At 54.7% G+C, this 27308-nt stretch overlaps 3 protein-coding genes, 1 long non-coding RNA gene and 1 pseudogene across 4 annotated transcripts in view; 4 read left to right on the plus strand and 1 right to left on the minus strand.

Moving 5' to 3' along the window:
* Nucleotides 1–27308, minus strand: part of LOC135404791 (class I histocompatibility antigen, F10 alpha chain-like) — a 197754-nt gene that overhangs the window by 68991 nt on the left and 101455 nt on the right. The window lies entirely within an intron of this gene.
* Nucleotides 1–27308, plus strand: part of LOC135404414 (zinc finger protein OZF-like) — a 98727-nt pseudogene that overhangs the window by 1655 nt on the left and 69764 nt on the right.
* On the plus strand, nucleotides 7031–10624 carry LOC135404428 (class I histocompatibility antigen, F10 alpha chain-like). Its single transcript, XM_064639170.1, has 6 exons — nucleotides 7031–7281; nucleotides 8852–9115; nucleotides 9341–9610; nucleotides 9859–10131; nucleotides 10247–10357; nucleotides 10456–10624. The coding sequence occupies exons 1-6, from the start codon at nucleotides 7206–7208 to the stop codon at nucleotides 10581–10583; spliced, it is 1122 nt and encodes a 373-aa protein (XP_064495240.1). The 5' UTR covers nucleotides 7031–7205; the 3' UTR covers nucleotides 10584–10624.
* LOC135405975 (class II histocompatibility antigen, B-L beta chain-like) lies at nucleotides 12688–14530 on the plus strand. Its single transcript, XM_064640488.1, is given in 6 exon segments — nucleotides 12688–12695; nucleotides 13001–13068; nucleotides 13760–13963; nucleotides 13966–14040; nucleotides 14300–14406; nucleotides 14522–14530. Coding segments are annotated over 6 exon segments (471 nt in total).
* Nucleotides 25359–26603, plus strand: LOC135404506 (uncharacterized). The gene is made up of 3 exons (XR_010425696.1): nucleotides 25359–25422; nucleotides 25631–25731; nucleotides 26491–26603. It is a non-coding gene; the product is annotated as an uncharacterized LOC135404506 (long non-coding RNA).

Genomic DNA, 27308 nt, shown 5'->3' on the forward strand with positions numbered 1-27308 from the left:
TGAGCTGCTGCAGGGGTTGCTTTGTAAAGGTGCTGCCAGTTTGTGGGCAGTGGAATAAGTGGTGGGAGATTGTGCTGAGGGAGTTTCCCTGTCCCTGGGAAGTGGCAGTGCCCGAAAAGGGTGATGGAATCCCCTGCCCTTGGGAATGTGTTTGGGGCAGAGTTGCTGTGGGGAACAGCCGAGAGCCCAGACTGGACTGATCTGGTTTTGGCTTCCCTGGGGCACTAAGAGGCAAAGAGACCTTTGAAGAGTGGGGTAAATGTGCCCTGACCCTCTGTTTTCCGTGACCCCCCCCTGTGTTGAACCCCCCCTTAAAGGGGTGGTCAAGGTACATCCTTAAATGCCATCATTAAAGCCTGGGGGAAAAACGTGGTTCAGTCACCCCTCTAGAATTGCTCTAAATTTCAGCTGTTGGCACAATGCAAGGCTGAGATTGGATCCAGCAGCCCCCAGCACCCCAGAGGAAGTTGGGAGCTCAGGGGGACCACCCCCATTTCCCAACCCCCAGTGCCCAAAGACACCCTTGGGACCGTCCATCCCTCCAGACCTCCCCCCCTTTTCCAGCCCTCTCCCTGTTCCTCCCACTTTTCCATGGTCCCCTCAAGCCCCAGCCTTTCCCAGATCAGTTTTGGGGTCCCAACCCCCACTTTTCCCCCCTCTCTCACTCCTTACACATCATTTCTCCAATCCCCAGCCCCCTCCTGCTCAGTTTGTGGGTCCCACCCTCCCCTTTTCCCCACTCTTCTGACCTCTCCCACCCCTTTCCCATCATCCCCCAATCCTCATTCTCCCTCCCCCTCCACTTTTGGGATGTCCCACTCCTGTCCCATTCAGTGTTGGGGTCCCTACCACCCCTTTTCTCTCCTTTCCACACCCCTTTTCCCACCCATCCCCCTCTTCCAACCCCCCACTCACCCCAGAGCTCCTCTCCCCAAGCTGGGGGGGCTCCCAGTAACACCAGAGCCCATAAAAGTCCCCCCAGCAATGGGGTTAGGTGGGGTCCTGGGTGGGATTTGAGTTGGTTTGGGGGGTCCTTGGGGGCTGTGGGCGTTTTAGGGGTGTCCCAGCACGTTTTGGGGTGTGCTGGGTGCCGTGTTGAAGGGCAGGTGCCCTCCCAAAGCCCCCAAAATCAGGGCAGGGTTTGGGGGGTCCCGGCTGGGCCCGAGGCCACGGGGAGGGGCTGCGGCCGCCGGCGGCTCAGGAGCCCTGTGGGGAGAGAAAAGGGGGTGAGAGCGGGGTGGGGGCACAGGGGGGACACCGGGATACACTGAGACCTGGACTGGAGCCAGCGGGACCAGAACTGGGGCAACAGGGATCATACTGGGAGCAGCTGGGCCCCTGCTGGGCCCCTGCTGGGCCCCTGCTGGGCTCATGCTGGGCTCATGCTGGGATCTTACAGGGAGCCACTGGGTCAATCCTAGGGGCAACTGGTACCATGCTGGGGAATACTGGAATCATACTGGGATCACAGTGGGAGCAGCTTGGCCCATGCTGGGAGCCACTGGGGCCACAGTGAGGGTGACTGAGGTTATACTGGGAGTGACTGGAAGCATTCTGAGGGCAGTTGGGACTATATTGGCACAACTGGGATATACTGGGAGCAAGTAGGATCATGCTGGTGGTGACTGGGACTATAGTGGGAGCATACTAGGAGTGACTGGGAGCATGCTGAGGTCAACAGAGATCATACTGGGAGTGACTGGAACCATATTCGGGGTGAATGGGAGTAACTGGACCAATGCTGGGGGCAACTGGAACCATGCTGGGGGCAACTGGAACCATGCTGGGGGCAACTGGGATCCTATTGGGAATGACTTGGAGTGACTGGGATTGTAGTGGGAGTGACCAGGACCGTACTGGAACCATCCTGGGAGTGACTGTCAGTGACCGGGACCATACTGGGACTAACTGGAACTACACAGAGGGGAACTGGGAGCAACTGGGATCATGCTGGAAGCAAGTGGGAGTAACTGGGAGTGACAGGGTGCATGCTGGAGGCAACTGGCATAGACTGGGAGTGACTGAGATTGTACTGATGGGAACTGGAAGCATCCTGGGGCAAGTGGAAGTAACTGGGTATGACTGTGAGCAGCTGAGGGCAACTGGAATCTACTGGGAGTGTCTGCAACCATCCTGGGGGTGACTGGGACCACACTGGGAGTGACTTGGACCATACGGGGGGCAACTGGGAGTGACTGGATGTACAAGGGGGCAACTGGGATTGGCTGGGACCGTGATGAGGGAAGACTGGGACCATACTTGGATTGACTGGATCTGTGGTGGAGGCAACTGGGAGCAACTGGGACCATGCTGGGGACAACTGGGCCCACAGTGAGGGTGACTGGGGTCATACTGGGAGCATTCTGAGGGCAGTTGGGACCATGTTGGCGCAACTGGGATATACTGGGAACAAGTGGGATCACTCTGGAGGTGACTGGGATCATAGTGGGAGTGACTGGGACCACACTGGGAGTGGCTGTGAGCAACTGGGATCATGCTGGAAGCATGGAAAAGAGATTTCTTCCTTAAAAGACTCCTTTTGGCCCAAGAACCCTCAGTGCCATGGCAGATGTTTCCTGCGGTGTTTGAGCATTCCCAGGAGCACAAATCCACAGGGATCTGCTGCAGAGTCACCTCTAGAAAGGCCAAACCAGCCAAGGGGGAGTTTTGTAGCCAAACCCAACCAGGTCTGTGTTTCCTGGTTCACCAGCTCTGCTCTTCTCCCCCCTCTGAGGTGGGATGGGAGCAGTGCTGAGACCCAAAAAGCTGCCAGAAACACCCCAAAAAAGTTGCCAGAACCCCCCAAAATTAACAAGCCCCCTACAAATTCCAAGCAGATCCTGTCCTTCCATCCTTGTGCTTTGCTGCTGGTTAAAAGCAGGTTGGAAATACAATCCTATCTATTATTATTGTTACACCAAATATTGATCTAATATGATAATGTTAATTAAACTTTACCATATGTGTGCAGGTGACTCCTTGCAGGGGGTTTGTGCAGGAAGAGGCTCTGGGGTGGCTCCTCCAGCCTCAGCCACTCCCCCCAGGGCAGTGATGGTGAGGAGCAGCCCCGTGACGAGCCCGGTGACCCCCAGGGGCACCTTTTTGTCCTTGATGGGCCTGAGGCTGAAATGTGGGGACAAAGCCCATGGAAGGGGCACAAAGAGCACCCCACAGCCCCAGCTCTTGTACCCCCCGGGTCCCTTCCCCACCTCCCAGCACAGCCCCAGGCCCGTGGGGGGCTCCAGGCTCAGTTTGGGGGGATCCCAGTGCTGTCAGCGGCACCCAAGGATTTTTGGGGCTGCATCCCCCCCGTGCCCCCTTCCAGCACGGGATGGGCACCCCCCCAGCCCCACAGCTTGCCAAGCCCTTTGCCCTTCCTTCCCTGCTCCTCCCCGGCAGGAACTGGCCTGTTGGAGGGGACTTGCAGCCTTTGGGCTGGGCCAGGCTGTGCAAAGGAGCTGCTGCCAGGCCAGGGAGGGTCGGGCTGAGGGGAGGAGGCCGGAGCCCCCAGGCTGTGGCACTGGGGAGGCCCTGGGGCGCCTCTCTGGGCTCTGGGGCCTGGAGATTTCTCTGCCCCGGGCCAGGCCGTGGCAGAGGCCCCTGGGGGGTGCCCACACCCAGCACTGCCCCGACAAGGCCTCTGAGCAGGGCTGCCCTCCAAGCACCCCCTGCCCAGGCCGCAAAGACTTGGCACAAACCAGCCCCTCCGGCCCCTGCCAAAGTGGCCCCAAACACACCCAGGGGAGGCCCCAGGAGGGGGACAGAAACCCCCCCATCTTGTGCTGCGGGGGCTTCTGTCCCCCACCACTCCCCGACGCAGCAGGACCCTGGGGACAACAACCAGGTTGGGCAGAGCCCTCGGAGGGGCGACTGCAACTTCTATTCTTTTCTCTCTCTTGCTCTCTTTTCCCTCCCACATTGCCTTGGGGGGCTGGATCACAACCCAAAGGGCTCCACACCTGGTTTCCTTTGCAACCCAACTGCTCTAAAATAAATACTCTCGCTCTCTCAATCTCTCTCTCTCTCTCTGCAAACACTGATCATCCAGGATTGATTCACTTTAATTCACTCCAAGGGATACAAGAATCAAACAGAAGTTTCTCCGGCCTGGTAGGGTGGGCTGTAACACTCCCCTGTGGCTTTTGGAACTGATTTAGTGCCCACACCCACTAAACTCAAGCACAGCTTTGAAACAACCTCCCCAAAAGAAGAGCTGGTTTTCCTGGTGCCTCCCTCTGCTCTCTGCTGCAGCAGCTCCATCGCAGCAGCCCAGTCTGTGCAAACCAAGCCAGTTCCTGCTCAGGCTGGGAACTGGGCAGTGCCAAATGCCTGATTTGGGGCACTTTCCTGCCAGGAAAGTCAAGCCCCCTTTTCCCTTCAGCGGCTTGAGGTGATTTGAGCCTTCAAAGCACCAGGACTGCCTTTGTTTTCCCAACTCAGCCTTGGCTCCTGCTGGCTCTGTGTGCCCTGGGAAGGTGTTGTCTCAAGGACTTGCACAGCTGAGAATCCCCCAAACTGCCCCCCAGGCAGTCACAGCCTTTTTTTAACCCTCTTCCTTTCCCCAGGGCTGGTTTTTGTTCACTGTTTCCTGTCCCAGCCTTTGCTCGCTCCTCTTGTCGCTGCTCCAACCTCCCACATCAGGAACATTTTCCCACCTGGTTCATGGTTTTTCCTAAATTCTTTCCCTGCTCAGCCTTTCCCTGGCCATACACTATTCCCCAAGGCAAAGGTCAAAATTCACAGGTTCAGCAAAGCAAAACTGACCCCACCAGAGCCGTTTGTGGAATATTTGGAAGGAAAGAACCCAAAGAAACAGGACAAGCGTCCACTGACACAGAATGTGGATGCTGCTGGGGGGGCACTGGCAGCTGCAAAGAGTTTCCACACTTATTGAAACTCTCCATAAACCCTGACATCAACAAATTCCAATTATTACCAGGAAATGCACCTGGCATTTCCTCCACAGGTAAATATTCTCCAGGTAAGAACCCTCTGCCTGTGTCTGCAAAGGAAGAACTGAAAGGATCATTTTTGCCACCCAAAGACTTGATTTTTCAATAAGGTTTAGTTGATGCAGAGCTTTTTACTGTCCCCAACACCCAAATTCCTCCTGCCCCAGGCTGCAGTTTTGGGCATTTTGGAGCAAAACACAGGTGGGGGAGGAAGAGGAGGAGAAAAGAGACCTAGTGGGGAACAACAGAGGAACTTAACATGGAAAATACTCCCAAAGACACTGGGTTTGGGGAAATAAAGGACTTTTGTGTCCCAAAGAACAGTTCAAAACTATTGCAGACCAATATACTTGTGACCTTTTTTTTGCTGCCCAGGGAAGGGCAATGAGTCCACAAGTGGCTGTGGGAGTGATTCAAAGGGGCTTTTTTGTAGTGACCAAAGGAGAGGGAATCCAACCAGTCACCAGGAATTTCCACTTTTTGTCTGCAAATCAAAGAGGAATTCAGCCCTGACCTGAGGGGTCCCTGCAAGGAGACACCTGGGGGTCACGGGGACCCCAAAGTGGGACCCCCAGGCTGGGCTGGGCTGGAGGGGGAGGCCCAGGGGAGACGGAGCAGGACGGGCAGGAGAAAGCTGCTTCTTCTTGCTCCTCTTAGTCTCACATCCTCCTTCCCCCTCCCAAATTCCCTCTGGATCTGGCACAGCAATCTTGGGAAGAGAGAACTGAGCTCAAATGCAAACTTGCTTCATCCTGGGCCAGCCCAGCCCCCACACCCCCGATCTGACTCAACACCCCCATCCCGGTCCATCCCACATCCCCATCCCAGTATATTCCCAGCCCGGTCCATCCCACACCCCCATCCCAGTATATTCCCAGCCCGGTCCATCCCACATTCCCATCCCAGTATATTCCCATCCCGGTCCATCCTACAGCTCCATCCCAGTATATTCCCAGCCCGGTCCATCCCACATCCCCATCCCAGTATATTCCCAGCCCGGTCCATGCCACACCCCCATCCCAGTATATTCCCAGCCCGGTCCATCCCAGCCCGGGTCTGTCTTTCAGTCCCAGCCCGGCTCGGCTTGGCAGGGACTCCAAGCCCCTCCCGTGCCAGCCCTGCCCCAGCAGGGCCATGTGGCAGCAGCCGATGCGGCTGCAAGGCCGGTCCCCCCCGGGCGGGAGCAGTGGCGGGCCCGGGGCAGCCAAAGGGGTCGGAGCGAGAGGAGCCGGGACGAGGCAGCGCTGCTGCGGCAGCGGCTCCTTCCGAGCCCGCCGGGGCTGGGCGGGAAGGAGGAGCCCGCGGGCAGCCGCTCCCTGCGGAGGGGACAGGGCGGGACGAACCCGCCGGACCCCCCTCCCGCCCCCTCCAGCCGCGCCGGGGCCGCGCCCGAGCTCCGCCACCGCCTCCCCGAGTGCCCGCCCGGCTTGGCCCAGAATCCCAGCGCCCTGTGCTGAACCGGCCGCGGTTTACGGGAAACAGCCCTGGCGATGTGCCCGGGCTGGGGGCAGTCTGTCCCAGTCTGTCCCAGTGCATCCCAGTCTGTCCCAGTGCATCCCAGTCTGTCCCAGTCCATCCCAGTCCATCCCAGTCCCTTCCCAGCAGCCGCCGCCGTTTCCCGGGTCCTGCCCCCCCCGCCCCCCCAAGATGCTGACGGGGGTCGGGGCTCCGTCTTTGGCTTCGTCTCCCTGGGCTGGGGCTCGGTCTCCGCCCGCGGGAGGAGCTGAGGGGGGTCCCCGGGGGTCGTGTGTCCCCCCCGGAGCGTGTGTGCCCCCCCGGGACCCCCATCCCGCTGTCCCCCTCTTTTCTCTCCCCACGGAGCTCCTGCCCCAGCTCCCGCTCCCCCCTGGCAGGGGCTTTGGGAGCCCCCCTTTGCCTCGACCCCGGGACCCCTGCGGGGGGCAGTGGGGGCTGCCCAGGGCGGGCACTGGCCCAGGGCGATCGCCCCCCGCCCCCGCGGCATCCGCTGATCGCGGCGCTTCCCCCGCTTTGGCCCCAAAGCGGCGCCTTTAAGGCCGAGTTTAAGCGCAGGGCCCGCGAGTTCAGCTCGGCCCGGCCCGGGAGTCCCGCCGCTCGGGCCCGTCCAGGGGGCCCGGGGGTGGCGGGGGGACCCGGGGCGGTGCCGGGAGGGGTCCCGAAGGGGATCCCGGGGCATTCCCGGCAATTCCCCCGGGCCCGCCCCCCGCGCTCCCTCGGCCACTTTCGCTTTCGCGTCTCCCGAACTGCGCCCAGCGGGGCCAGCGGAGCAGCGCGATGGCTCCAGCGCTGGGGCTGGGGGCGCTCCTGGCGCTCCTGGCGCTCCTGGGGGTCTCGGGGGGGCAGCCCGAGGGTAAGTGGGACCCCCGGAACGGGCAACTCCTCAGCCTTTATTCCCGGGCACCGGCACTTCCCTGAACCTCCATTTCCGGGCACCGGGACCCCCCTGCACCCTCTCCCTCGGCACCGGGACCCCCTGAATCCCGATTGCTGGGCACGGGAACCCCCTGAGCCCCCATTCCCGGAAGGAGACCCCCCTGAACACCCATTCCCTTGCACGGGGACCCCCTGAACTTCCATTTCCGGGTACTGGGACCCCCCCTGCACCCTTCTCATCAGCACGGGGACCCCCTTAAACCTCCTTATCCGGCACCGGGACCCCCCAGTTTCCATTCCTGGGCACCGAGACCCCCCTGAACAGCCATTCTCGGGCACGGAAACCCCCGTCAACCTCCATTTTTGGGCACTGGGACCCCCCCTGAACCTCCATTACCGGGAAGAGGACCCCTCTGAACCCCCATTCCCGGGCATCGGGACCCCCTTGAAACCCCATTACCGGGCACGAGAATCCCCCCCCCTCCATTTCCGGGCGCTTGTACCCCCCTGCACCCCCTCCCGCAGCACTGGGAGCACCCTAAAGCCCCTTATCTGGCACTAGGACCCCCTGAACCCCCATTCCTGGACACAGAGACCCCCTGGACACCCATTCCTGGGCACTGGGAACCCCCCTGAACACCCATTGCAGGCACAAAGATCCCACTGCACCCCCTTATCCAAAACAGGAACACCCTGGAACCCCTATTCTGGGCACTGGGACCCCCCTGAACGCCCTTATCCTGTACCGGGACCACTCTGAACCCCCTTTTCCTGCACCAGGACCCCCTGAACCCCCATCCCCGGCTCCAGGACCCCTCTGAACCCCCTTATCCTCAACAAATACCCCCCTGTGCCCCTTTGCCTGCCAATCCTGCCTCTCCCAGCCCCCTGATCCTCCCTTTTCCTTGACCCTGGGACCCCCTGGACCCCCATTCCTGCCTTTCCCATCCCCCAGCCCCCACTTTCCTCAACACCAGGGACCACTGGACCCCCCTGGATCCCCTATCCCGCCTCTCCCAGTCCAAGTCCCCTCTTTCCTTGAACCTTGGACCCTTCCCAGCTCTCCCAGTTCAACTTCCTTGACCCTTGGACCCCCCAAACCCTCCAATCTCTGTGACCCCTCAAGTTCTCCACTCCCTGTGCTTCCTGCAGGGGGGTCCCAGGCACCGGGAATGCCCTCGACTGCAATTCCTGGGCACCAAGACCCCCCCTGGACCCTCTTATCCTGCACCAACACCCCCCTGTACCCCCTTTCCTGGCTATCCTGCGTCTCCCAGATCCGAGATCCCCCTTTTCCTTGACCCCGAGACCCTATGGACCCCCCATTCCTGCCTTTCCCAGACACCAAGACCCCATTGTCCTCAACACTGGGACCCCCTGGCCCCCGCTTTCCTGGGCACAGGGACCCCTGGATTCCCCCTCCTACACCCTCCTTTCCTTGGCCCTGGGATCCCCAAACCCCCTTCCCGGCTCTCCCAGCTCTCCCAGTTCCCCCTTTCCTTGACTCATGACCCCCCCAGACCCCTCAAATCTCCGTGTCCCCCCAGTTCTCCACTCCCTGCGTTACCTGGATGTGGCGGTGACGGAGCCCAGCCCAAGGATCCCTCAATTCCTGTCCATGGGATATGTGGATGGGATCCCCTTCACGCGCTACAACAGCGAGCGGGACCGGCTGGAGCCGCTGACGCCGTGGATGGCGGCCGGAGCCGAGCCGGGATATTGGGATAGAGGGACCCAGATCAATGAGAGGAACCGGTTCATTGATGCCGACAACCTGGAGATAGCACAGGGCTGGTACAACTGGAGTGGGGGTGAGTGGGGGGAGCCGGGGAAAGGGGGGATGTGTGGGGCTGGGATGGGATGTGTGGGACTGGGATGGGATGTGTGGAGCTGGGATGTAGATCCATGGCGCTCCAAAGGCTGGGATGAGGCTCTGTGAGTCTCCATCAGACTCTGGGGCTCCATAGGGCTGGAATGGGGCTCGGTGGGGCTGGGACACAATTCCAGGGTCTCCATGGATCCGATCCCACCCCCAGGTCTCCACACAGTGCAGCAGCTTTCTGGCTGTGACCTCCTGTCTGACGGTAGTGTCCGCAGAACCCTTCGGTACGGCATTGATGGGCAGGATTTCATCTCCTTCTCCCCGGAGACCGGGACCTTCGTGGCGGCCGATGGAGCTGCCCAGATCATCCAGAGGAAATGGAAATCTGAAGGGTATGAGGCTCTTCAGCACAAGCTGGCACAGAGCTGTGTGGAATGGCTCCAGAAATACATCGGATACGGGCGGGAGGCACTGGAGCGCAAAGGTGAGGGAGACAGAATTCGCATGGGAATGTGGCATTTGGGAATGTGGGATTTGGAATGGTGGAACTTAGGAACGTGGGAATTCCCATGAGAATTCCATGGATGAATCTGAGTCATCCAACTCCCATGGGAATTCCATGCATGGATCCCACTGTTGTCCCATTCCAGTGGGAATTCTGTGGATGGATCTCATTACCATCCCATTCCCTTGGGAATTCCATGGATGGATCTCACCTTTATCCCATTCCAGATCCCCCCAATGTCCACGTGTCCGGGAAAGAGGAACACGGGATCCTGACGTTGTCCTGCCACGCGTACGGATTCTACCCCGGGATGATCGGGATCAACTGGCTGAAGGGGGATGAAGTGCGGGATCAGGAGACGGAGTGGGGCGGGATCGTTCCCAACAGCGACGGCACCTTCCACAGCTGGGCCAGGATCGAGGCGCTGCCGGGGGAGCGGGAGCAGTACCGGTGCCGGGTGGAGCACGCCGGAATGCCAGAGCCCGGGATCTTCGCCTGGGGTGAGGCTGGGAACGGGCAATGTGGGAGCTGGGCATTTGGGAAGGAGGAATTTGGGAGTGTGGGACAGCGGGATGGGGGTAACCCTCTCCCTCCTCACCCTCCTGCCCTTCCCAGAGCTGGAATCCGTCTGGAATTCCAGCCCGGTGTTGGTGGCTGTGTCCGTCATCGCTGCCATCATCATCATCATCGGCCTCGTGGGAGTCGGTGTCTGGAAGCTCCGATCCGGTAACTCCCGGGATGGGGGTCGGGAAGGGGCACAGATCCGCCCGGCAGCATTCCGGGGATCCTGTGCCACGGGTGCTGATCCCACTTTCTTTCCATAGGGAAGAGGGAGGGGAATGGATACGACCCCGCGCCCACCAGTGAGTCCCAGCAGCGTGTGTGGATCCAGATCCTCTGGGCAGGGATCCCAGGATGGATGCCGGGATTCCAGAGGGGAATGGGGGCCTAATGGCTGGAGCGGGATTGGAAGGGGATTCCAGCTCAGGGCAGGATTCCAGAGTGGGATCAGGTGGAATTGTAGACTGGGATCAGGGCTGGATTCTGGAGTAGGATTGAGGTGGGATGGACAGAGCAGGATCAGGTGGGATTCCGGAGCAGTTCCTACTCTCCCTGGGCTCCACAGCCGGCTCCATCCCCTGGGATGGGAACAGGGACAAGGTGACTCCTTTCCCCGCTCTTATCCCAGCAGGAATCACAGCCTGAGTGATCCTGGAGCTGGATCCACCCCTTCCCTCTCCCTGTGGAAAGGCAGGAGCTGCTGGCAGAGCTCATCCCGCTGCTCCCACCCACCCCGGCCCCCCTGCGGCTCTTCCCGATGGATCAACTTCCTGCTTTTTCCCGTGTGAAACCCAGGACCACAATTATTCCTGAGGCTTTAATTTGGGTGTGAAAATCTTGGTCCTTTGTTTGGGGGCTTTTGGGGTTTGTCCGGGACCGGACAGAGCGGGAGCTGATTTTGGCCACCTCGTCCTCTTTTCCTGAGAGGAAGTTTTTTCCCCACGGGACACCTCGTGGAGAGCGACCGAGAGAGAGAGAGAGAGAGAGAGAGAGCCCGACCCATCTGGGAGCGACTCCTTCACTGCTGGCTGCGAGCACACGGGGCTGCGAGAGCTTTGAACTGCTGGGACAGTTTCTCCCCCCCACCTGGGGATTTGGGACTTTGTTTTGTTTCTTCTGAAAGTTTTTGGTTGCACCATTTGTTGTTTATTCAGATTTTGTTAATAAAAAGCTGCTTCTTTTCCTTTTCCACATTTCCACCTGAAGTCTCTTAATTTCTAAGTTGGAATCTTGTTTAACTAAGACCCAGTACAACCAAAAATGCCGGGAAAAGGGGGATTGGGCATCCTCAGCCCCCCATCTCCCTCTTGTTTGGGGCAACTCTGAGCTCCGGGACAACTTTATCCTCTGTTTGAGGTTCCCCTGATCTGTGGGAGCCCTGGGTGGCTGTTTTTGGGTTGCCCTGAGCTTTGGGAGCCCTGGTTGGGCATTTTTGGTGGGCCCTGAGATCCCCCCTCCCCTGCAGCCCACGGACCCCCCCGAACCCCCCAGCCCCGGGGCTGCCGCGGGGGCCCCCAACGGCCCTCAGCCAATCCCAAAGCGCCCACGCCGCCCGCGCCCAATCCCAGCGCGCCGCACTGATGACTCATCAGTCGCCGGGAAGACGCCTCGAAAAAAGGGCCCCAACTGCGCCCTCAGCCAAGCCCAGCGCGCCCCAAACCCCCCAAAACGGCGCCGCCCGGCTGGTTTTGGGCTGTCAGCAGCTGTCCGGCGCTGGGCATGGAGCGTGTGCGGGGAGCTGGGGCCGTGCTGGCGGTGCTGGTGGTGCTGGGAGCCCCCCCGGCTGCGGGCGAGGAGCTGTCGGGTGAGCGGGAATGAGGAGAGGGTTGGAAATTGGGGAGAAAAGAGGGTGTGGAAGCCCCAGAAGTGAGTGGGAGGGGGTTTGGAAGTGCCGGACTGAGTGGAAAGGGGGTGGGAGCCTCAAAGTGAGGGCGGGGGGTTCTGGGGATTGGGGGGACGGTGGGAAAGGGAGGGGGTGAAAGGGGTGGTGGGAGAGCAGGCAGAGAGGTGCCATGGGGGTCCCTCGGTGTTCCTTGAGCCCTGGTGGGGGGTTCAGTTCCTGGGGCTCTGGAGGGGGTTGTATCCGCATTGTGGGGGTCCCCAACCCAGCTGTCCATCCCCGGGGGACTGATGAGGGGGTTCCCCTCACTCAAGAGCCGGTGCTGGGGCGTCCGTGTGGTGGAGTAGTTTGGGAAAGGGGGGTCCGGGGTGGCCCCTTGAGCTCCCACCCTGCTGCTGTTGGCTAGGGGATAATGGGGGGGAAAGGGGCACCCCCTGACCCGTGTCCTGCACACACAGGGGTGTTCCAGTGGATGGGAAAACAGGAGTGCCATTTCATCAATGGCACCGAGCAGGTGAGGTTCCTGGAGAGGCACTTCTACCACCGGGAGCAGCTCCTGCATTTTGACAGCGATGTGGGGGTCTATGTGGGGGACACCCCATTTGGGGAGATCCAGGCCAGAGTACAACAGCCACCGTGAATATTTTAAGTACAAATGGACACGTATGGCCAGTCTTCAGGAGCGAAGATTTGGGAAAGGTCATAAACCCTTTGAGCCTGGGCAGTGGATTTTTTTTTAGGTGAGACACAGCATGCACTGAACTGAGCCCACCCTTGAATCCTGAGGTTCATCTGCCGGGGCCGAGCAAAGCTTGGACAGTGGCAGTGAGGTCCCCAGGACGTCGGTTTGTTTAGAGTGACCTTCTCTTAGCTGGATTGCCTTACAAGGCTGACGAGCTCCAACTGCCCGGGGGGCCGGGAATTGAACCCAGGTCGCAGCGGTGAGAGTCCTGCACTCTAACCACTAGACCACCAGAGGCCCCCTACTGCCGCTACAACTACAAACTTGGTACCCCGTTCAGCGTGGAGAGGAGAGGTGAGCGTGGGGCAGAGCGGGTCCCCTCGGCCCCTGCCCCTGGAATGACCCTGGAGCCCCTCAAACCCTCCCTAGGAATCACCCCAGACCACTCAGCCCTCCCTGTGCCCGTTCCCGTAGCCTTTTGCCCACTCCGAGTTCCTCTGAGTCCATCCCAGTCCATCCCAGTCTCTCCCAGTGCCCCCCCGCCTCTCCACCCCGCTGGGGCCACCGAGCTCACGCCCCTCAGCCAATCCCAGCGTGTCTCTGTGATGACGCTCCAGTTGCCAGGCAGACCCAAACCAAAGAGTTTCCTCACCACGACTCAGCCTCCCAGTCCCGAGCGCTTCCTTCCCAGTCCACACCAGTCATTCCCAGTCCCTCTCACTTAACTCTCAGTCCCTCTCATTCCACTCCCAGACCCTCTCGATCCATTCCCAGTCGTTCTCACTTCACTCCCACATCTCTCAAATCTCTCCCCAGTGCCCCCCCCCAGCCCCTCCCCGTCTACCCCAGTCTATTCCCAGTCCCTCCCACTGCCATCCCAGTCCCTCCCAAGGCCATCCCAGTCGCTACCAACGTCTTCTAAGCCCTCTCCCCTCCCTCCCAGTGCCCCCCAGCTGAGCCCAGTCGCTACCAACGTCTTCTAAGCCCTCTCCCCTCCCTCCCAGTGCCCCCCAGCTGAGCCCAGTGTCTTCCCCGTCCCTCCCAGTGCCCCCCAGCGTGTCCATCTCGCTGGTGCCGTCGAGCTCCCAGCCCGGCCCCGGCCACCTGCTCTGCTCCATGATGGATTTCTACCCTGCTCCGGTGCAGGTGAGGTGGTTCCAGGATGGGCAGGAGCTGCCGGAGCACGTGGTGGCCACCGACGTGGTCCCCAACGGGGACAGGACCTACCAGGTGCTGGTGCTGCTGGAAATCCCCCCCGGCGCGGGGTCACCTACAGCTGCCAGGTGGAGCACGTCAGCCTGGAGCACCCCCTGAGCCGGCACTGGGGTACGGCCCAGCCCCCCCAGCACCGGGGGGGCAACTGGGAGGGAGTTTGGTGGTTGCTGGGGGTGACGGGAGGAGGGTTGGAGGGTCCTGAAAGGGCTGGGAGGGGCTGGGTGGGATCCCTACAGGGGCTGGGAAGGGACTGGCAGGAGGTTTGAGGGACCCCCGGGTGGGCTGGGGGAGAGCGGGCCGGGCTCTGTGGGGTTCTGGGTGGTGCGTGGGAGGAGGTTTTGGGGGTGCTGACCCCCCCGGCTCCCCCCAGAGATGCCACCGGACACCGTCCGCAGCAAGATCCTGGTGGGGGTCGGGGGCTTCGTCTTGGGCTTGGTCTTCCTGGCGCTGGGGCTCGGCTTCTACCTGCAGGAGAAGGTAAAGGGGGGGCCCCAAATGGGGGGCGTGGCCCCCCCCCTTGCTCTCCCACAGCCTCTGTGCCCCCCCTGCCCCCCCAGCCCCTTTGCTCTCACCCCCTTTTCTCTCCCCACAGAGCTCCTGAGCCGCTGGCGGCCGCAGCCCCTCCCCGTGGCCTCGGGCCCAGCCGGGAAACCCAAACCCTGCGCTGATTTGGGCGGGTTGCCTCTCCCCCCCTTCCCTGCTTTTGTTCTCACCCCACCCAGCTGCTCCCAATGTTCCCAGTAAAGCTTCTTAGTGCTCTGCAGTCCTGGTTGTTGGGGAGAAGTGGGGGGGGTCTGAAAATCCTGGGAACGGGGGGGTTTGGAAACATTCAGACCTTAAAAATCTTGGGAACACGGGGGTATGGGGTCTCCTAGACCCTAAAAATCCCAGGGACAGGGGGGTTGGGGCACCCCCAGACCCAAAAATCTTGGAAAAGAGGGTCTTGGACACACCCAGATTCCATCAGAATCTCAGGAACTGGGGGGGTTGGGCACAATCAGACCCACAAAATCCTACGAACAGGGGGGTTTGGGACAGGTTAGACCCCCAAAAACCCAGGAATAGGGGGCTTGGAAACATTCAGAGCCCGAAAAATCTGGGAACTTGGGGTTTAGGCAATGTCAGCCTCACAATAACCCCAAGAACAGGGGGGTTTGGGCTCTCTCAGACCCCAGAAATCCTTGAAAAAGGGGGTTTAGGTACTCCCATGTTGTAGACGACGGGATAAAGACACTTTTAGACCACAGAATTGATCAATAACTTATCCAACTTTATTGCTGCGTGCTCTGTGCTTATAAAGATTACAAATTAGCTTCATACATATTACAAAAGCTAAGCTCATCATTGGCTCCTAATTACCTAAGTTATATTTACGCAAATGCTGTTTCTTTAACCTTCTTATGGTTACTTGTTTGCTATTTGCTCTGCTTTCCCATCCGCTATACACTATTCTTCTGTCACGTACCCAGTTTCTCAAACACAGTGACCTTCTGATAGTTTTCTCTTACCGTGGGACCAGAGCTATAGCATCTCTCTCATGTCCTCTTTCTATTAACCATGTTTCAGCAATACTTTCCACACTTCCCCCGTTTTCTTTAGACAGTGTTAAAAATACATCATTCATTGCCTTCGTTAACATGTTCTGTATACACTTAAAAACACAAGGAACGACGCATAAAGCAGCTAACAATATCAGCAAAAGTGAAATAGCTTGTTTAGTGATCTCAGCGAGCCATGGTCCTAAACCTAACTTTGCTAACCATTCTCTAATAGGATCCTTTTGGATTTTAAAGTCATTCAAATGACTTTGCATTTCTTTTAGGTTTTGGTAGATGGACTGAGAGTGATCAGAAAGATTCATACAACACATGCCTTCAAATTCCTCACATCCATGCCCCTGAGCCAGCAATAGAAAATCTATAGCTGCTCTGTTCTGCAAAACAGCATGTCTTATTTCATCAAAGTCATGAGCCAATTCTCCTAGAATTTTTGAGGTTCTATTCATTTGATTCCTTGCCCAACAAGCTGTTCTTTGGACAAGAACCAGACTCTTTTTTGCTCCAACGGGGGCAAACAGGGATGCAAAGAAGTTTGCTGTAGGTGACCAAAATTTAATGGGTTGGTTTTCTACTGATTTACAGTATTTATCAAATTCAGTGTCTCGTTTGTTCTGAATATTTCTCCTTTTCAACTGCGTTATTTGTCTCATAGTGGGTGTAAACATAGTCAATTTTCCCAAGTAACATGGTCCACCAATGGGGTATTTAGGAATGCCAGACCATGCTCTATTACCACAAATTAAGAAATAACCAGGTGGTAAATATTTTGGCTTTGTCACACTGACTGACACATTTTTGACATAGCCTTGGCACCAGGTTACATTATCGTATGGAGGGTTCTGTGCTGTTATGTTTGTAGTGGATACATTCCCAATTGTTTGTTGCCATTGTAGAAAGGTCTTTTCCTTATTCATATTGAGTCTAAAGCAAGAGTCATTTCCATACACAGCTCCAAATAATTGTAACTCACTGGGGCTATCTGTCATGGTCCTGTTTAGACTAGTCACTAACAAAAGAGATGTCATGCCTTTGGTGCCGTTTGTGCATTCTTTTGTTACATTGCAGGCTAATTCCACCTTGGTTTTGTTATGATTAGAGCTAACCCATCCTGCAAAATCATTTGTATCAAGGTAAGGAATGCCAATAAGACACGTTTGAAAAGGATCTGACGCTGAGGCTAAACTTAGACAGAAGTCCAATTGACCTGTTTGGTTGGCAAATGTTACCCAAATGTTTTCTCTGGGCCCAACAGGGATACTGGGATGTCCTTATGTTATCAGAATTATTTTCAAAATCCAAAACCATAAAGAAATCATCATCTTTGACCATGTGCCTCTATACAATAATCTAGATATTGTTGTGGATCGCCTTCAAAGGGACCACCAGGGTATATTGTTGTCAAAGGTGTGTTCTTCTTACACCTGCTTGCTATTATTTTTGTACCTTTGATTATACTCAGTCTTTTTATAATATAATTAGTGTCCCAGCGCAAACCAGCTAATATCCCTTGTTCTTCAGCTTCAAATAATTGTAATGCTTCAGCTATTGGTAAACCTGTTGTTTGCTCTAATTCACGTGTGTATGACTGTAATGATAATGTAAAAGAACACTTTCTGCACCAAATACCAAACAAATTAATTTGCCCAAGCCACCAATTGCTTCCACAAGTCTTACATCTAAAAGCAATCAAGGCCAAGCAACCTGGTTCTTTGCATGCAAAGCAATACTCTATACCAAAGCCTCTTAATGAAAAATAATACAGCGAATTTAGTAATTGGATATACTCCTCATAACTATTACACTGTTGAATCTCTAGTTGTATATCTTTGGGTAACCCTTTAATTTCATACAATTGTGGTAGTGTAGTGGTTTGGACCTTGTTTTCCCCCAGAGGCTGAGAAAAGTGGTAGACCCCAAGGGGTGGAAACCCTTGGAAGTTTCGAAGTTCTGCCCAATGGGCGCTCCTGCAGAAATGTAAACATATCACAACCAGACCGGAAGAGATGAGTTGTAGTTTTTGGTTGTTGGAGGAGAGGTGGCCATGTTGTGAGCCACGAGGAAGGGGCTCTAAGCCCCTTGGGCCCTCTGGGGCCTCCCAGCCCTGGCTGGGGGGCTGCAGGAACCTGGAACAGCATAAAGCTGGGCTAGGTGCCTGTAGTTATGCTGGGAGATGTTGTTTTCTCCATGGGCACAGAGCAGCAGCCGGGACTGACCAGAGAAACGGTGGCAGAGAGCCAGAGATAAGGACCTGAACTGAAGGAGCAGCAGAAGCCACATGCAGCACCAGAGAGAAGACTCCTGGAAGACAGAGCCAGGAGAAAGAGAGCCAGGAGCTGAGAGACAGAGTTTGGGGTAAGACTGTACCAGCCCCCCAAAACTCCTTTGAGATCCCTCTTGGAAAAGAGGTACATGGACTCCTATTTAGGAGAAGAGTTTTAGACATGCAGCACCGGAGAGAGAGAGGAGCGGAGAAGCTCAGAGAGTCCCGGAGCTGGACCAGGACAGCCAGATGGAATGCGGGGGGAGTTGACCTTGGCTCTCCCCCCCCTCGCACTGCTGCCACGGTGGCAGCCTGAGAGACAGGGCACAGAGGCCCTGCAAGCAAGGAGTTGAGTCTCCTTGGATACCAGACCGTCACGAAGACCCCCCTGTGTCTCGTGATATGACGTGGTGATATGACCTTGTCTGGGGTTACGAAGCCCACGGAAGACCCCTTTGCCTGCGTCAAGGGGGCCGAGGGAGAGTTTGGATACCTCCCATGTGAGTGCTGGCACCAGCTATCAGCTGCTGCATGTGGAGAAGACAGACAGACTGCTGCCTCAGAAGATGCTGCTGCTTAAGGACTGAAAGGGATCTGTCCTTCTTTCCCTCCTGGACTTTTATTTGGAGGGGAGAAGAGATCTGGTCCATTGTAAATACTATATGTCATGGTAGAGATGGTTGTGATCATGTGTATAATGTGATGTTATATTTATTTGTACAGTCATTGTAATATATTCCCTTTCCCCCACTTTGAGTCTGGTGTGTTTTGTCTGGAAAAGCCCATCTCACATTAGGTTGAGATGTGGGAGGGGGATGGAGCTAGGGAATTGGATTTTTTGGGGCTATCTCAAACCATGACACATAGTTACAATTAAAGCTTCATTTTTTTTAACATCATGGTATGATCACTATAGCCCAGAATACCATGATTTGAGTAGCACAAGATTTCTATAAGCAGCACCAGCATAGCAAGATTTTGTAAGCCCTTTAGCACCGAATTGTACAGCACAGCTCAGCTTAGGATGCCTGATCACCTGGACCTGATCACTCTGCAGGCCAGGGCACATCCTAATCCTTGGTTTGTCATGTCAATATAACAATCTTAGTCTAGACTTGAAACACATTAACAGAACAGGAGTGGCCCTTTCAGGGGAGAAGAGTCTGTTTGGTATTAAGATGGGGCTCTGTGTGCTGCTGTGCTGCCCTGTGCTGCTGTGAGGCCATCCCAGCCTGGCAGGCAGGTGCCTGTGACCTGCAAGGCCTGTGAGGAGCAAAGGAGTCGGCCTGGGGCCTGGAAATGGGAAGGCTGATAGGGAGGGGGAGAAGGGGTCTTCCTGGCGCACTGGACCTTCAGGGACTGACGATGAGGGCAAAGGGGACTCATGTAGGACCAGCTGGGTCACAGAGCACAGCTGTTTCTGTCCTAAAATGCCCCCATATGAGCAGGAGGCAGGAGCAGAGGCACTGTTCACGAGTGCCATTGTTGATTGTCTTCATCAGAGAGCTCCTGAAGTGCTGCTGGGAGGACGGTAATACAGGACCTGGACATCAGGTTAGGGCAGGGGCATAAAAAGGTCACCTGAGAGGTGTAATGCAGGAGTAAATGCAGATCCTTTGTCTGGGTAAGGGATACAAGGAGCCTCCCCAAGGATGACAGGGATAAAACCAGCTGCTGCAAGACGTGATGAAAAAAGCCATCCAAGCAAAGTCATGCCCGAGCTGGATGCCCCAAGTCTAAAAGAAGAAACACCTCGGAGTGGAGCAGGAGCCATATGAACTGTGCTGAGCTGGGCAGGAGTGAAACCACCTGTCCTGAGAAGAACTGAGTAAAACTTGATGCCCCATTCCAGGCAGGGGCCAAACCAGCCAGGTCAAGTGTTGTTAAATAACAACCAGCTGCATCCTTGGCGCATGAGAAACACTATCTGCCTGCTGAGCAGAGGTTACACCAGGTGTCCAGAGGACTGCCTGTTGCTAAACACCTCTGAAACTGTCGGGATAAATAGGACCCTCTAACAAATTGGCTTTTTAGTGTTAGAAAGCAAGGGATTACTTTTATTTGCAGCCCTGCGTGTGCATGTGGCTGACAAAAATCCTGCCTCCGTACTGACAGCAAGACATGGCTTTTCACCTATTTATACAGATTTGGCAAACAAAGAAATTAATGTTCATTGCTTCCAAATTCCATCACTCACTCCCTTTCATTCATTAGTATTCTATGTGGGATTGGTTATTAATTTCTCACTTTCTACTGTAATAACTTCATATCTTTAATCTTTTTTGTATATTTTCCCTCCCCTAGGGATTTTCTGACACAAATGCTGAGCCTTTGTTAGTCTTCTTCTTTAGCTGCTGGTTTCTGCAGAAGGTCCTTGTAGTCCATAAATCTTGTGTTCCAGATCTCCTCCTTCAACAGGACATCTTTCTCTGACAGGCTTTCTCCACTGAAGCATAACAGGGTTAACTTCAACAAAACTTACAGTTTTAGTACTTTTCCCAGGCTGTGTTCTCCCAAAGGAGCTTATGACAATTTTTACTCCATGCTGGCTAAAGTTGATTTAAGGCTGAACGCACCGCCTATGATGTGTGTTAAAAACAACTAATCAAAAAGTTAATTAGGAACACTAAAAAAATTAGAAAAGTTTTATGATTTCCAACAAGCCCAAAACAACATAGACCAAGTGCAGCAGGGACAAAACTGTCTCTATCCATTGATGCCAGGAAAAGGCAACAGTAGTAAAACTCAACAGCCACAGGTGCTATTAAGCCGGTATTTGTTTATTTCGGCGCCGGACGTGCAGGGGATAGCTCCGCCTAACACGCGCGTGCCCTCACCATCCAGAGTGGGAGTCTGGCTAAAGCTGCGGCTGATCAAAACCTAACCAACCCTAGCGGCAGGAGTAAATGGGAAGCTGCTAAAAAGCCATCCAGGAACGTTTTCAGAGCTTGAGGACAAGACAGCAGCTGGGCGGGGGCCAGCAGCCAGCCAAGGTCCTCCCAGCGCAGCCTCTGAAGGGTTCCTTTGGCAGTCCCAGTTCAGGGTCAGCCCATGGTTGTACCCTGGGGGCAGATGAAATTAATTGGAAATGAACCCATAAGAGTCCAGGTGCTTTGCTAAGAGTCTCCCTGATAGAAGTGGCAGTGAAACCCTCAGCGTCTTGGGGGCCAGAAAAGCTGTGACCTGGCTCAGTTACAGCCCTGAGCAGGCTTTTACTCCTCAGGCCGTGTGGCTCAGGGAAGGTGTGGGAGCTCTGTCAGAGGATGAGGAGCCCTTTGCCACCAGCACGGGGGGAGGTCCAGTGGCTTCCACCTGGCGGACGTGCCATGTGGGTTCCTGTGCCCAAGAACCATGTGGTTCCATGGGGTTCCATGGGGTTCCATGTGACCCCATGTCACAAAGGGGCAGAGATGTGGCACCCATCCGGTATCCTGAGGAGCGCGCCAACGAAAATCAGTTGGACAGAGTTGGCCTTCGGGATAACTCAGCTCCTTCCTTTGCTACTTGTGTGCCTGCCTTTTTTGGATGGTTTATTGTTTACTGACCATTTCTCCTCAACTTTCCTCCTCTTTCAAAGGTAATGCTTTGACTTTTGGCCCAGATCATAGAGCAGGGTATATGGGATAAAAGTATAGGCTGATTTATACCTTCCTAGCTGTAGGCTGAGCTGTTACAACTTTTATAGGCTGGCCAGGTATGACCTAGGCTAGAATTCCAGTTTGCTGATTCTTGTTTTTTTTTCCATAGCCTAGGATAGGTAAGCAGGGAGGTGACTGTAGTCTGAGGGGATGGGCTCAGCCCACCTTGATTGCTGCGGGAGGGAGGGAGGCAGAAAAAGGAGAGCAGCAAAGGCAGCAGTTAAAGTAGTGGCTGAAAGACGGTCACTCCCAGGAGGTGGGAAAGCCAGAGGGCTCTGTTGCTGAAGCAGTGTCAGGAGAGCAGCAGGGCCTCTTCAGAGAAGGTAACGTCCATGGGAGCATTTCAAAAGGGCCTTTGAACCCGCTGTGAGTTGGTGCCCCGCGCCTGATCGTAAGGGCGTGAGCTGCAGCTCAGCAGCAGTTAGGAGCACCACTGAAAGACTTGGTGGGGGATGCCGTTCTGCGTTTATTTAGAGTTTTGATACTTTCGGTGAGCTACAGTAATTTCTTTGCAACTAGGTGACGGGATTGGTGCTGTTCTCTTTCTGGAGAGAAAGACATCCTTGGTCATCTAAAGCATTGCACTCTCTTCCTGAGAGAGGCAATGGCCACAGCGGGGAACGACTCCTGTGAGTAATAGCTTCACCAGCAGGTTTGGACTTTGTGAACTGCCACAGACAACTGACATGGCTGGGGGTCAAATCCCAGAATGATGTGCTCCCAACCTAGAGTGATCTCTGGGGTGTTTCCTGAGAGCAGTCAAACTGACCCCCGTGTTTACAATTAGACCCAGGAAAACACCTTTTGTCGCTCCTCTGACACTAGGTACAAGACTTTGAAAGCTGCCATTGCTCGTAGAGAGGTCTGCCATCCTTTGGGTTACCTTCCCTGCTCAGTATTTCCTTGTTTTCAACAAGTTACAATCAGGAAAAGGGATGGCTTCACTGATAACCCAGTCTAGAACTCTACTGAGAAAGGAAGGTAGCCTGCGGCCCAGAAATCAGATTGTGGGTTTGTTGGACTCTCAGCAACGTAAACAGGGGAATGGATTTTTCCAAAACAGTAAATTTAAATGGCACTGTTTAAGCTTCCCCTGATGTTGTTGGGTTGGCAGTTGAAGCAGATGGTCCTGAGTGCTCCTGTAGAGACCTCACTGTTTAAATATGCCTTTGTGCCTCATTTCATCTCTTTCCAAATGGAATTTCCCTGCAGTCATTGCCGAGGGAATGACTCTGCCACAAAGGATCCTCTTTCCCCCAGAGAAGATTTGCATGGTCTGGCAGCAAAGACAGAGTGCTGGAGCAGGACTCCTCAATGTGGGCAACACATGCTTCCTTAATGCTGTCCTGCAATGCCTGACATACACCCCGCCGCTGGCCAACTATCTGCTCTCCCGGGAGCACAGCCAGGCCTGTGAGTACTCTTAGGGACATCTCCCTGTGAACCTGTTAATCAAATCCCAAGGATTCCCAGAACCTGAAATTTGATTTAGGAGAAAAGCAGCCCTTTGTCAGCCCCAGAACTTGTGTTCTTTGTACACTCAGGAGCCACCTGTCCTATCCAGCTGTCTTATTCTTCATGAAGGCACATCTTTCTAGCTCTGGGTCTCTATTCCTGCAAGTTAAAACCTCAGTTTAGCATTCCTCTGAAGAACATTTTCTATGCACTAAAACGTCCCCTGCTTGCTGAAACACTGGGAGGAGTGGCATATTGCACTGGAGTGGGAGTGGAAGAAGAGGAGTATTCCACCACTAGGGATATTTTGCTAACCAGAGGACCTTCTCTCCCTCCCTCCTCAGGTCGCCAACAAGGCTTCTGCATGATGTGCATCATGGAAGCGCATGTTAACAAGGTCCTGCGTTCAGTCAGTGCCATCCTGCCTTTGGCTGTTCTCAGGGCTTTCAGATGTATGTGATTTCAGGTTCTTTGACAGGTTTTCTTCCCTTCCTGTAGGAGACAACTACTAACTTCCTGTTTCTTAGTCATAGGAGAACATTTTCAGCTTGGCAGGGAGGAAGATGCCCATGACTTCTTATGCTGTACTGTCAATGCCATGCAGAGAGCTTGTCTGAGTGCAAGCAACGAGTAAGCACAAGCAAGTTACCTTTACAAAGTTCTGAGCCCTTTGGACTCCTTGATGTGGCCTCATCAAGGAAAACCTACAGCCGGGGCTTGGAGGAAGTAATGCTCTGTCTTACGACTTGTTTCCAGCTTGGACATATCATCTCAATCTACTACCATTGTCCATCAAATATTTGGAGGCTTTCTGAGATCCAGAGGTATGTTTCTACAACAGCTGCTCTCCTTGGCACTGCCTGTGCCCTTCTGTCTGCCTGTGCCCAACAGCTGGCCCTGGGACTAGCAGGACAGGTACAATGAGCACAGAGCAGTACCATCGTTCAGCTCACCATTGCTCGGCATTTTGATTTTTCCTTCCAGTCATCTGCTTCAGCTGCAAAGCCATTTCTGATTCCTATGAGGCCTTCCTGGATGTCCCCTTGGATATCAAAGTAAGAGGTTTTGCAGTTGTGCTTCAAGACATGGCAAGGCTTTTCAGAGTCCACACATTTGTCCTGAAAGCATATACTGTGAACACAAGAGGTCTTGGTCGTGGATGGGAAGGGGAACGGATGTTGTCCTCCTGCAGAGGCCATGGCACTGGTCTCTCTGTAGGTGCTGGCTTGAAGCTGGACAAGCACCCATTATGCGCTCTGCACCCTTGACATAGCCTCCTCCTTCTTTTCTTTGCCCTCCTTCAACACCTGTCTGGCTTCCAGGCTGAGGGGTTGGATTGTTTTCACTACTGATGACCCTACATAACATCAGTAGCTCAATGGCAGGTGATACAGAGAGGGAGCTCTTGATTGCCCCTGAGAACCTCTGGGACAGGGGAAATGTTCAGCACCACACTCTCTTTCTGGCTCCTTCTGGATACAGCTTGCAGATTCATGGCGGGTCTCCTCAGCATCAGCTACAGGGGTTTTCTTGTCAGCTCCTGGAAAATGTTTGGGCCAGGGCATTTGCTGTAGCTCAGTGCACCGATTTCTCAATTCTCCAGGCAGCCTCATCCCTCACTGCAGCTCTGGAGGACTTTGTAACACCTGAGCACCTGGATGGGGAAAACTGCTTTAAATGTAGCAAGTAAGATGATTACTAACAACATATTAACACGAGACTCTGTGTGAGGGGGCTACAAGTCATTGAGCAGAAGTCATCTTCTCCTGGAAGTTTACTGCACACTGATGAGACACAGTTTTGTTTGTCTGGTTTTTTGGGGGAGGGGGGTTGGGGTTTTTTCTTTGTTTGTTTGTTTGTTTGTTTGTTTGTTTGAAATATGGCACCGAATTGCCTTAAAATAGCATAAGGATGCACGAGACAAGAAAGGTTGTCTGACTGCCTTGGTGGAAGATAGGGTGCATTTCAGCGCTGTGCTCTGTGCTTGGTTTCAAGGTGTGAGAAGAATGTTGCTGCCACTAAGAGGTTCACTGTCCACTGTGCACCCAAGGTTCTCACTGTGTGTCTGAAGAGGTTTGACTGCTTCACTGGTGGCAAGATCAGCAAGGTGTGTACACTATTGGTGTGCAGCTTTCTCTTCAAGAAGCAGATTTCCTAAAGCAGTATGCTTGTCACAAGCTGCTTGTGTTGGGTTTTTTGGGGTCCCTTCTGGGGAGTGGAAAGTTCCTGTGGGAAGACAGGCAAGCACTGTGCTCTGATAGGGCTGCTTTGACTGAGAAGGGTTTCCTGCCACCCAAACGATGTTATGTTGCTTTATGGAAAACCAAGTGCTCATGAGCCCCAGAGATGGATTGATACCCCTGGACTGGCCCCTGCCCTTGGTAGGCTATTTCATGTCACAGACCAGGGTCATTTCTGAGCCCTCTTGGTCTCTCCATAGGTTGTAGAGTATCCGGAGTACTTGGATCTTCGCCCATACATGTCTCAGGCAGATGGAGAAGCACTCCTCTACTCCTTATATGCTGTCCTGGTGCACAGTGGTGTCAGCTGTCATGGAGGACACTATTTCTGCTACACAAAGGTAAAAGAGCAACTTCCTTCCCAATGGGGAAAAATGTGTGCTGGGGAAGATAAACTTTCCTGTCAGTGTTACTGACAGCCAAAGGTTTGGGGCAGAAGGCCTCCTTAGTGGCTGGACTGCATTTGTTTTGACATGCTCTCGGTTTGGCAGTTTCCTACCTGTGTTTTTGGAGAGAAACCATGGAGAGATCCTTGCCTTTTTTTTACAGGCCAGCAATGGATTGTGGTACCGGATGGACGATGAATCTGTGCAGCTGTGTTCCATTGACACAGTTCTCAGGCAGCAAGCCTACCTGCTGTTCTATGCCAGGTAATAACCAGGATTCAAATATGTTCAGAATACATTTCCTTTGCCTCATTTGCAGTTGTGCTTCTCACCTTCCGGAGTGTTTTTCTCATCAAATGAAATTACTACCTGCATCATTCAGTGCTGTCAAATCTGAACTACTCCGTGTCTGTCCTTTACTGGGCTTCAGGCTGCGGCCCGGATGGAATCTGCTACTTGCCTGGTCTCTGATGTTGACTCTTGTAGATAAGAGGACTTAAAGAGGACCTCCAGGAAAGATGGGGAGGCACCATTTGTCAGGGAATGTAGTGACAGGATGAAGGCTATCAGTTTTCAGCTAACAGAGGGCAGGTTTACATTAGATATTGGGAAGGAATTCTTTGCTGTAAGGGTGCTGAGACACTGGCACAGGTTGCCACAGCATCTGTGGGGGCCCCATCCCTGGAAGTGTTCAAGGCCAGGTTGGACAGGGCTTGGAGAAACCTTGGAATAGAGGAGGGTGTTCCTGCCCACCACAGCGGGGTGGAACAAGATAAAGTTAAAGGTCCCTTGCAACCCAAACAAGTCTGTGAATTTATGAAATGGAGGCTGTGGGAGGTCTAGAGATGAGGTTTTTGTTGGGACAGAGGCAAACTTGGTGGGAAGACCCTAGCTGAGTTTCCCATTAGTGTCCTTGGTTAAGTCTCCTCTCTGTCATAGAAGCCTTTCTGAGAAAATGACTGAACCCCAGAGGAGGTTGCAACAACAGCTCTAAACTGAGATCCCTCTTTTGTTTTTCTCCAGATGCTCTGATCTGAGAATTGGAGAAAGGGCTTCTTCCTCACTGGCACCATCACATGCCCCTTCCTTCCTCAGTCAGTGTGTGGCCAGCAGCAAGCAGGCGGGCTCTGTTGGACCACAGGCTCTGACTGGTAGGACTAAGGTAACTTTGGGGTCATGGGTCAGGGCATCAGAGGAAGAGTGGATTTCTTTCTGGGATCTCAGCATTTCTCTTTTGCCCCTCACACACCGCACCTTTCTTCACAGCCACAACGCTGCTCCCTCTCAAAGCATCCCACCTGGATCCATCCCTTTTGTGCGCCTCTGGCCTTTTGGTCTTAGTAGCCCTCCAAAAGAGCCTTTTGGAGGCCCCAAACTGTCCTGTCCCAGAACTTGTAGGGGTTCCCCACTGCTCTGATCCTTTCAGGAGAAAAGGGCAGGAACTCTCCACAGCTCTCTTGGCAGGGCATGAAGGACACTGGCAGGGAGCGGTCCCGGAGCAGATTCCCTCTGTGGGGCAGGGATCTCCGCAGCTGGTCTGGGGACACCACAGACTGTGATGATGCTTCAGAGAGAAGAACTGGTCCTCCAAGTCGTGACCGTGGTCCTAGGGATAGCACAGCTGCAAGGCCTTCCAAGAGGATCTGCCGGTGGGCTCCCGCTCCCAGGGCTGCTCAGGAGCAAACCTTGCTGAGGCAGAGGGAGCCAAGCAGATCTGTGCGGGGAACTTACAACCTTCGCAGCCGGTTTGTGCAGTACACAGACTGTGACCGCTCACTGCGGAAGAGAAAGAGGGAGAGAACAAGTCCTCCACGTTGTGACCAAGTCTTAGTGAATACTGC

Source organism: Pseudopipra pipra, chromosome W (genome assembly GCF_036250125.1).
Source record: "Pseudopipra pipra isolate bDixPip1 chromosome W, bDixPip1.hap1, whole genome shotgun sequence".
In the NCBI taxonomy this organism is placed as follows: Eukaryota; Metazoa; Chordata; class Aves; order Passeriformes; family Pipridae; genus Pseudopipra; species Pseudopipra pipra.